General features: G+C 33.2%; 1 protein-coding gene across 1 annotated transcript; it reads left to right on the forward strand.

The window, feature by feature from the left end:
- Positions 1 to 438: 438 nt before the first annotated feature.
- LOC128992410 (uncharacterized) lies at positions 439 to 9,272 on the forward strand. Its single transcript, XM_054415976.1, has 5 exons — positions 439 to 516; positions 2,434 to 2,488; positions 5,894 to 6,327; positions 8,532 to 8,559; positions 8,711 to 9,272. Exons 1-5 carry the CDS (start codon positions 478 to 480, stop codon positions 9,238 to 9,240), a joined length of 1,086 nt encoding a protein of 361 aa, XP_054271951.1. The 5' UTR covers positions 439 to 477; the 3' UTR covers positions 9,241 to 9,272.
- Positions 9,273 to 10,580: the final 1,308 nt, after the last annotated feature.

Genomic DNA, 10,580 nt, shown 5'->3' on the forward strand with positions numbered 1-10,580 from the left:
CTTGATTTAATCTTTGTTTAATTTTCATTATTACAGTGAAAATGTTCATAAGGTTGGATAAAAAAATCCTAAGAGGTTAACTTTTGAGTAAAATGTATTTTATGTTAAGTTAATCTTGTATAAATAGTTTAGTAAAAAGATGTTTTTCAAAGATCAATTTTGTTTTACAATGTTGTATCTTGATATAATAAAACAAGTTTTGTTACTCAATATGGTTGTGGAGAATCGATGCAGGGGCTTCTCTGTCTAAAATGAACTATTACACGAAACGGATGATGTTACTAATATTGATATTCCATACTAATAAAGTTTGAATTTTACTAGTGTATAAAATTTTATTTCTGTAAAACCAAGAGTCGGTATTGAGCACCTAACAAGCAATCATTGTAATTTATCACCAACGTAATTGGACAGCAAAATTACAAACATTCAGAGATCCAACGGTAAGCGAATGGTTGGGCTCAGTTTTTCTTTTCCATGGAACTTATATATACTGTAGTTTTTGGATCATGTCTGGTAAGATTTTATCCATATCTTTTTGATAGCTGTAACAAAAATGTGTAATTCAATAAAATTTTCTTTTTAAACGAATTTTCTAAATGGTGAAAGCTGTATGTTTTATAGTAAGATCTTGACCCCGGACCTAAAATTTTCGTTTTGATGTCCCCCGGTTGCCAAAAAATCACCCGTTAAATGTTTATTGATATGTTATTTCCTGCTTAAACTGTAATCTTAACATGCAATTATTTATGGTTTTAGCAAATTTCTCTATAAGGAAGTAATATTACCGTAGGTAGATTTTATAGGTATATATATATTTGTATTGCATCATATGTGTGTGTGTGTGTGTAAGTAAACACTATAACTTGAGTAATTTTTTCAAACAGAATTTGATGTGAAGGTGTAAGGCGGGATAAACTTTAATAAGTTCTCGAACCAGCATGATCGGACCATGGGAACGGGGTTTTACGGGAAAAAATTGGGTTTTTCCTATTTTTGACCCTCAAAAAATAAAGGCGATTTCTTTCCATACTATTTTTTAGAGCTTAAAAAAACGCGAATAATTTTGAATATTGAATTCGGTTATGGAGAAAATTCAAATTCCCACGTTCTTCTTAAGGAAAATATTGTAAAATGTTGTAGTATGTTTGTTCCTGGATATATTTTTATAAAACTTGGCAAAATTTCACTAAAAAACACTAAATTAGCTTCCGTAGCAGCATACCTAGGTACTCGTTAACCCTAATGTTATTTAAAAAATTTGATTGAAAATCAATTCTGGTAAATGGAAATTCGCTTAGTCTGCAGGTTTGCTGTGCTGGTGGTATTTTGTTGATTTATATTTTGCATTTACTCAACTTTTTGCCCTAATTAACAATAATAGGAGTTGGCTTTTAATAAAAGTTTTCCTTTATTTTATTATTGGGCATTATTAGTTATTTTAAGCATAATGAGTTTTTATTTTTGCTTACTGTGATATCCACATAATGAGCCTGGTAATGATTCCTGGCAAAAGTTCAGTAGTTAGGGTTTTCAATTTTATAATTTATATTTTTTTACATTCCAATTTTATGTGAAATCAAAATAAAATCTTTTTGCTTTCCTGCAGTACCCTATGTAGTGCAATTTTTCTTACCTATTGACTATGTAAGTTTTTCAACAAAATTAACTTACGCGTATGATTTGAAAATTTAATCGTATGATTTAGTATTTTCATGAATCAGTGCCTCATATGATCTTTACATGGTAGTCTTAAAAGTTAGCCTAGCTTAAAAGAAAATTATGTTTTCAAACTAAGAGGTCCAATAAAATGTTGTCCCGGGAACAAAAGGTGGATGTGTAACTTTTTTACACAACAAATTTCAAGATCAAATGTTTCTCTTCAGTTTCCTCTTCGTTTCAAAGCACGAGGACAGCAGCTAGTGATTATAAACATAAGTACTCTCTTTTCAATCATAAAATCATAAAGTTTGAACAGATAGTTTTTTGGCCTCTGGGGACATAAAAATGAAAAAAAATCCCCGTGTTTAGGTCTTACCGTGCCACCTACGGTAAATTCGCTGAAAAGTTATTAATGAGTCTCTCACAGTGGATGATGCTTTATATTCTCTATCCCTTAGTTTTGTTACTGAAATAATTGACTAGACATAAAATGAACATTTATAGGATCCCCATTTTATTCTTATAGAGAAAAATAAAACTATTATAGTTCGCTTCTTTGTGGCTGTATGTTGATCAAATTTGGGTGTTGATCAACATACCCCTCAAAACGAATGTTGGATCTGAAATGGACGTATATTGTTGTGAAATGGACATATATTGTTGTGAAATTGACATATATTGTTGTGAAATGGACGTATATTGTTGTGAAATGAATGTATATTGTTGTGAAATGGACGTATATTGTTGTGAAATGGACATATATTGTTTCAGATACTTCAGATCAGCGCTTTTGGGAAGTCTGGTAAAGCGGAAGTAAAAGGCAATGGTAAAACTACACAAACTGTGTTAATCTCATAAACTTGGCAATTAGGCACAAAATAACTACTACTTTGATTAATAAGTTCTTCGTTATATTTCACATTTTAAAGAATATTTAAGTTTGACCTACACATGCTTGCAAAATTATTTGACTTTGCATTTAATACAGATCTTACCCAAAGCTGGACATTGTTGTTTTCCATGACTACTACCACATCTATAACATTTAAAACATCTTTTACCTGTTTGGTCCATTTGATTCCTCTTTTCCTGTTTACATGTCCCAGCAGAGGTTTTAGTTACTTGAACTTCTTTCTCCTCATTGAGTTCATTCATATTTTGTTCGGTTTACTCCATTGTTTTGAAGGTTTTATATTATCTTTTCCGATTTTAAATCTTCTCTCAAAAGTTTCTCTTGGACATTTTTTTGAACTTAGCCCAAGTATTATCTGAGCTCTCAATAGTTTTTCCTCATGTTCTTCAAACTTAATTGGTTTGTCTAAATTTTTTAGGTCCGAATGGAATTTATTAAATGGTTCACCTTGTTGCTGCTTCCTTTTGAAAAACTTGTAATTATCCATGGTTTCATTCTTTCTTGGCGTGTAATACTCTAGTGTTTCTAATGTTTTAACTATTTCTGGATCTTCATTATTTAGTTTAAAATCTTTACCTATATATTTTAAAGGCTACCTTTCCTAGGAGATTCTTAAGTTTTGCTGCTTGTATTGAATTAGGCTTCTTTTCAGTTCCAGTAGCAAGGAAGTATATTTCCACTTCTTCTTTAAAAGTCCAAAAATGTTAATCCAAGTTGGCTTCTACGCTTAGGACATCGGGTTAGTTAAATTCCATTACTGTGCATCTTGTATACTATTCTTCTGTTTTTCTTCTTAGTAAAATCTTTTTTCGACTGCGCCATGTTTAGTAAAAAAGAAAAAAAAAATTTAAATTGAAGTTTTTTTTCTATCTTAACCCAAAACTGTTTACAATTCAAAATTCTAACTTAATTATTATCAAAAACTTAATATTTTAAACAAAATATATTACACAAAGATTGAAAGTCAATATATAAATTAAGTAACATACAAACACCATTTATTTCCTTATTCTGTGTATAATTGTGAATAAGAATTTATTTTTAAAGTCTTAGTCAGTCTGACACGTGGGACATTTGGTTTCAAACGATACTATATATATCAAACAAGTTGTTCTGCCCATTCCGCACGGGAAGAGAACGCAAAGAAGACAAGGGCGATTCTTCTTCACTGCCTGGTCCAATGCAAACTGCTGGTGGATTAAGCGCTTGTTCTTGATGTAAATTGATTTTATCAATGTCCAAATCACAAGGCAAATTACTTCATACTTCTTCCCTTCTTCTTTGACCAGTCATATACTGGAGATGGTGTCAATAACACTCTTAAAACTAATAACTAGATCTGTATAAAACAAATATTTAAGACTACACTATTTACACATTTTGGATCATGTTTGGCGGCAGGTCTTTACAGAGCTAGGCCTTAGATACTCAACGGATGCGATTTTTCCCAGTTGGAACACATAAGGTTCCGTCCAAACTCTATGGTTCACATTAAGTCTGTAACATCAATAAATTAATTGCCATTTTTTATACATAATACTGAACTATTGATACTGATACTGTGTTCAGTGTGATAAGTAAACAATTGAAAGATAATTCAAAGGTTTTAACTTTATCTTAAATTATAAGAAAAGCATACTGTCACTTCTTTTGATGTAATACAGCATAGAAATCTATGGTAGAATCAAAATGTTAAAAGTAAACGCATAAAAAAAAATCTTTTTAACAGCTGACGTATCTTAATTTTTTTTATGTAATGATATACAGCCCTGACATTCTTGCCCTTGCAAGGGTTTATACAAGAATTGCTATTTTTCGGGGAAGTTTCACGTCAATAATTTTTATTCAAGTTTGCGGTTGTGTGCCTATTATAGCTTTCCCAAAAGTTCAGATACTTCTAAGCTTTATACTGTCTACATTTTCATGTATAATTCATGAATATACTTCTAGAATGTATAATTTTCATGTACTGTATTGTGCATTATTTTGTAATGTTATATATTCAATGGGAGAAAATTAATAATATACAGTCCAACCTCAGTATAACGAATCTGAAGGGACCGAACCGAATATTCGTTATATCAAGGATTTCGTTAAAATGAGGTTCGTTATATAGAGGTTAGGTTTGCAGGAATTTCGCTAAGTCGAGGTTCAGTTCAGAACCAGCATCAGTCTATATAGGTCGGGATTGGACCTGATTAAAACACAATTAAAGTAGTCTAGGCTACAATACTTTACAGTGTACAGTGTTTACATTGTAAAGTAGAACCTCGATTATCCGGGATACTAAAGGGAAGGGATTTTTAATATTGCGCAATCATGACATTTATAGTCATTGACCTTGGTACAGGGGTTATAGTAGTACGTTTTCTGTGGTACAGGTTACAAACTGTAAGTTTAAAATCACAGCTTACTGCTTGCTCCAACCCACCTAAAACCTAGCCAAACACTGTATTGCATAGTAATAAACCACGTAAAGAACAAAACAAAACATTAGAGATTTTGTAAGCTACTGCTCGCGATAGGCCGGTGGTAGGCTACAGTACTGCTTTAAATCACAATGGAGGAATGTACTGTAATAATCATGAACTTAGTACAAACCATATTGAAAATAATGAAAATATTAGATAGGCTAAGTCGTTATAAAAGTGTATAATCATAGCAAACCTAAAGATAATAAAACACTCGTTAAGGGAATGTTAAGATAACGATGTTGCTATTCTTTTTCTTTGCCTTGATCTTCTATTATTTTTCTTTCTAAGGTTTCTCTTCATCCAAAAATTGTACAATTCACCACATTTACTTATCACCCAATCACAGCTTACGACACATTACGTCGTCATCAGTCCTCAGTGAATGAAATCAGTTCTCTTAGTTGTAAACATAGTGCGCAACGACGACAGCAGACAGGGATAGGGATGTGTAAAACGGAGCAGACGAATATTAGCGCAAGCGTTGACGTCACCTTTCCATTTCATTTGATGAAGAAATAGAGTTTTCAAAAGCAATAATGGTGGTGGGGGGTTCGTTGTATCGAGGTAAAGACGCAGACAATTCGTTAAGTAGAGGTTAAATTCGCTATGTAGAGGTTCTGACAATGATAAATTCGTTATATTGAGGTGTCTTATTTTAGCCAGGAACATGAAAAATTCGTTAAATCAAGGTCGTTGATATGGATTGTTCGTTATGTAGAGGTAAAATATACATTGTGTCTTACGGAGAGTTCTAGGGGATTTAAAAAAGTTTGTTATATCAAGGAATTTGTTATATCGAGGTTCGTTATATTAAGGTTAGACTGTACTTATTTTTATATTTCAGTCCTGTTCCAAGTGCAATTACCTAATGTTTTATACCAATCCATCCCTAAGTTCACCAAAGATGATACGAAAGATCGTATAACGCAACATGAAATAAAATTGGCGTCAGACAAAAAATTGCTTGTTAAATGCGTAGAAGATGACTATGAAGCGGAGGCATACATATTCAGTCCAGGAGATCACTATCACTTGATAGACAGGTTGAAGCTATTTCCCAGGAAAGACGTTTGCAAACAAATGAATCGTTTTGACACTGATTTTTCTGAACAGCCGATACTGCATGAAACATACGGACATGATAAGTTAATGTTCACCATGTCGTACAAGTTTAATGGGGAGGAAGAACAGTGCCTCAAAAGACGGTACCTTTTCTCAACTTTTCTTTACTATGCCAAATTTGAAAGAGGACCGGTAGAACTGACAGATTGCAAGAAGGTAAGTTTAAACATTATACATTATATTGAAAAAATGAAGCTTAACGAAAACAACTGGCCAAATGAAGTCACGGACATATCCCAGACAGCACGTGAGCTTGGACTAAACTTGGCTTTTACATATTTCTGAATTGGTATGACAAACTTGGAGTTTGGAACCCACTACAAATTTAAAACAGCTTTGGTTAAGTGAACTTGTGTGAATGCGCCAAAACTAAACTTGTTTTATTTACATATATAACCTGGTTGGCCAAGTCCACAATTTAAACACCTAACCAGACCCACGACAAGCTTGTTCATGTGAGTCTAAAGTGAGCAGTGCCATATGACAAAAGAATTTTCCCTCCACCCCTACCCAGAACGCTCCTAAAACCTGTTTCTTTGTGCTGAACCACCATTTTTGTTGGATTTAGACTTCCTCACTCTCAGTTGTCAGTTCTCACTTATCTAGTTCTGGTGTTGTGAGTTACTCGTTTCGTTACTAGTTGTGAGTTTTGTTTATGGTTTTGATACCAAGACGAAGCAAAGAAGAATTAAGGGATTCCTGTAAAGGTAAGATTTGAACTCCATTGATAAAAAATATACTTGTGTTGGTTAGTCTATGATGATATAAGTAAGCTAAGTTAAGGAAACAATTAATTTCATTGCATCAAGAACCCGTAGAATTTTGTTTATAGCCTAAACCTTTTGTGCTTTAACCTTTGACATACTCAGCGCTTCACTGAATCGACAATGTCACTCACTATACTATAGGTACTCTAATAGTCTACTGCTGAACTCAACAGAACAGTGCCAAAATTTGTGTTTAACCTTAACCATTATAGTCAATACCTTAACCTAGTCAACAGATAAAAACAGGCCAAGGGCCAAACCATTAGTTTACGTATAAAAGTAAAATAGTAAGAAATAAAAGTTTGATAACAATTTTAAAAACAAAGGTAAGTTAACACCCTGTGTTTGCAACACCAACAAATTCCAAATAATCAAATGATTATAATAACAAATAAAAATAATGAAAAATGATTTAAATGATAAATTTCAATAAACCAAATAATTCTAATGCAATTGTATTTGTTATAGATCTTCTGAAGCAGGCGGTGGAGTTGATGGGTTCAGTAAAGAAGTTGAAGGTGAAGTGGAAGATAGTGGGCATTGTATTTATTATATTAATAAATTGTCTTGAAATGTTAATGTCTTGCTTTCTAAACCTCATATATAACCAATATTTTTTCAAGATCACTCATAAAATAGGCTGCATTTTATCATAAATCTTTCTTAGTAAAAAATTAATTATAAGAAAAAATGTGGGCTAGCAAATAAATGGTGTGAAACAGCTTATATGTTAAATAGGTATAAATTATATTACTATTACTATAGCCTATTATAATAATTATTATTATCTCTGATCATGACAGTAATTGAAGTATATAAAACTTCGTGTACCAAGATCTGAGTGAGTCTATAGGTGTGAGCTTGTTTGCCCAAGTCTAAAATGTGCTAAAACCAATTCCAATATGAGTCTAAGCCAAGTCCAATATGAGCCTACTAAAATTGGGCTTGGGTCTCCAAGTCCCGAACAAGTCCATAATGAGCCTGCTTAATCCACCAGACCCATTTTGTATCCATCATTCCAAGCTTAGAGTGGGTTTGTGCCCATGAGTTCACTGTAGGTTTGGGGTTGGGACTTGGATTGGACTTGGGGAGCCAAACCCATAACAAGTTGAACAACTGCCAACTTCGGTCTCTAAAACAAGTCAAAACCAAGCCTACAGACTTTGGTCCCTGAGTCTAAATCAGGCTTGGGAACTTGGGCCAATGGACTTGGAACAAGTTCCCAGCAAGCCCATTGTGCTGTTGGGGATATGGGTCGTGGTTACGAGTTTATTGTTGAAATATTGTTTTTATTCAAAGACTCCTGGCTTTTCGTAAAGAATATTTATTTCCAGTCAAAAATGTAAACTTTGGTCACCTTTTTAAAATTGTAAATACATTTTATATTTAAAATCCATGTTATGAGCAGGCTGTTGACTTGTGTTTTATACACAAGGGGTGTAAACTTTGAGTAATTGCTGATTTTAGATAAAAGATGATACTAATGAAGAAGGAAATATCTAAGAGAGGATAAGACCAACTCAATATAATAGCAAAACATAATATATTATAGTATTCGGACGAAAGATTCTCATTCAAGTTTTACTTTTTCAGAGTTTTGCGGAACATTTAAAAAATCATGGTAAGTATTTACAATAAGGATTACAATACAGAGTCAATACCTCTAGATTTATATATTGTCTACTGTTGGTGGGATACGAATGAGTTACTACATTGTTTGTTATAGTTATTTAATACATTATTTTTTCTTATACTTTTTCTTTGTTTTTTAGAAATTTTGTTATCATCGGGATCTTTTGGAATCATGGATTTTAACAAAAATTTGGATTCTGTTGGGGAACCTTCCATTCACACTTTTAATGTACCAAACTTGAAACTCAGGTGCCAGACGTACACCAAGAAAACTAAGAGCGGCCCGATTGAAGATTCCACAGAAGCAATAGGATATATTATATACGAGGATACAAAACTTAAACAGGATATGATAATAGAAAAGCTACGTCTAGACTCTTGTGAAGCCGGAGTTAATGGAATGTACATCAAAGAAGGCATTACCCCTTTAAACACGAGGGAATTCACACTTGTGTTTAAAACGACAGACGGACAATGCTATAGGAGCCACCTTACCTATGAACCACTTAGAGATAAATTAAAAGTTGGTCGATCCGCTCCTGACAGAGTCAATTGTCCAGATGTTTGGACTAGTGACGCTGCCTTGGCTACGAAGCCACCATTGTATATACGATTTTTGAAATTCCTTGGCAATCTTTCGAGGAAGTTTAGGCAGCTTTTCAAACTGTGAGTTCTGAAGATTAGTTATCCACCAAATAAACTACTTGTTGACTTATTAATGACTTATTTAACCTTAGGACCTGAGATGGTAAATTCCTCTGGGACAATCTGTTGGTAGTTACTTTCCTTGCGTCAATCTGTGGTAGTTTACGCGTTACTAAACCATCGTAAAGAGCTATACTAAAATCTGTTCTCAAATGGATATTCAACATTTCAAGGATTTATATATGATCGCATCGAGGAATAATTCGTAATAGTAATTCTTTTCAGAATCACATATGACCTGAACCACATGGGCACACCATGGGTGTGCGTTATTTCAGCTAAATATAAGTACAGAATGAGTGTATAATCTAATAGAGTGAGAAGCGTTTTGCAGATGTTTACTAACTGAAATCAGCTGATAATCCAGTTCGTCATTAAACACCCTTGTCATGTACAGCTAAGAAAACTTTTGATCAAAAAGCTACAGTAGCAGTCTTGCTGATTTGACTTTGTATTTTTTTCAATTTTCTTTCTTCTCGTCATAGAGTAATTATTTACAATGAAATACATGTATTAAAAATATTTCTCGAAAAGCGAAAAACATGCTCTATTTATATACAACATTTTCCACTTTCTAATTCATAAAACACCTTACTGGCTAAAAGAAATAATTACAAAATAAATTGCCGAATTGCTAATCAATTTACAATTTCCAAATTCACATTATGTTTACGAATTTACACGATTAAATTAAGAAACACAATTTTGAAACGGTATTCATCTATTGACAGCTATTTAATTTGTCCCAAGAATTACTTCGGAATAAAATATCAGTATGTCTAGCCTGTAAAAGAGCACTTTCAAGAATAACCCTATGTTTGATTAGCTATGTAAGCAATAAGATATCGCTTCAGTCCTGACAACTGATGTTGTAAGGCCTTCACCTCCTTTTTCGATAAAAGTTAATCTGCAATCAATACAGAACCACCACTGATAAGAACAGTCTACTTACAAATCTGCATTTAAAATGCCTACACCAGCAATGTTTTGAACTAAAAATTCGGGAAAACGGTTATTGTTTGGCTTTTTGTGGATGATCTTCAATAAGCATAAATTTTATGTTAAGCCGGGTAATAGTGGTCACCTTTTCTGAAAGTCGCTGGTTCGAATCAAAACAAGATTAACTCTGGTACAATAACAGATTCCATTCGATTTTTTTTCAAACTAGGATCCTGCCCGGTATTGGGTTTCACATTACCTAGAGGTTGCAGTACTATCACTAATAAAATCCATTTGGTGATTGGCGAGATTTGAACCCAGAACCTCGTAGACCGAAGTCTCACCACAAGACCAGCTTGTTCCTCT

Source organism: Macrosteles quadrilineatus, unplaced genomic scaffold (genome assembly GCF_028750875.1).
Source record: "Macrosteles quadrilineatus isolate MER2022 unplaced genomic scaffold, UCM_ALF_1.0 Scaffold_4__1_contigs__length_99947679, whole genome shotgun sequence".
Taxonomy (NCBI): domain Eukaryota; kingdom Metazoa; phylum Arthropoda; class Insecta; order Hemiptera; family Cicadellidae; genus Macrosteles; species Macrosteles quadrilineatus.

Coding starts and splice junctions, on each gene's coding strand:
- LOC128992410 (XM_054415976.1), top strand. CDS start 478: ATGGAACTTATATATACTGTAGTTTTTGGATCATGTCTG. Junction 517..2,433: donor TAGTTTTTGGATCATGTCTG/GTAAGATTTTAT, acceptor ATATTGTTTCAG/ATACTTCAGATCAGCGCTTT. Junction 6,328..8,531: donor AACTGACAGATTGCAAGAAG/GTAAGTTTAAAC, acceptor TTACTTTTTCAG/AGTTTTGCGGAACATTTAAA.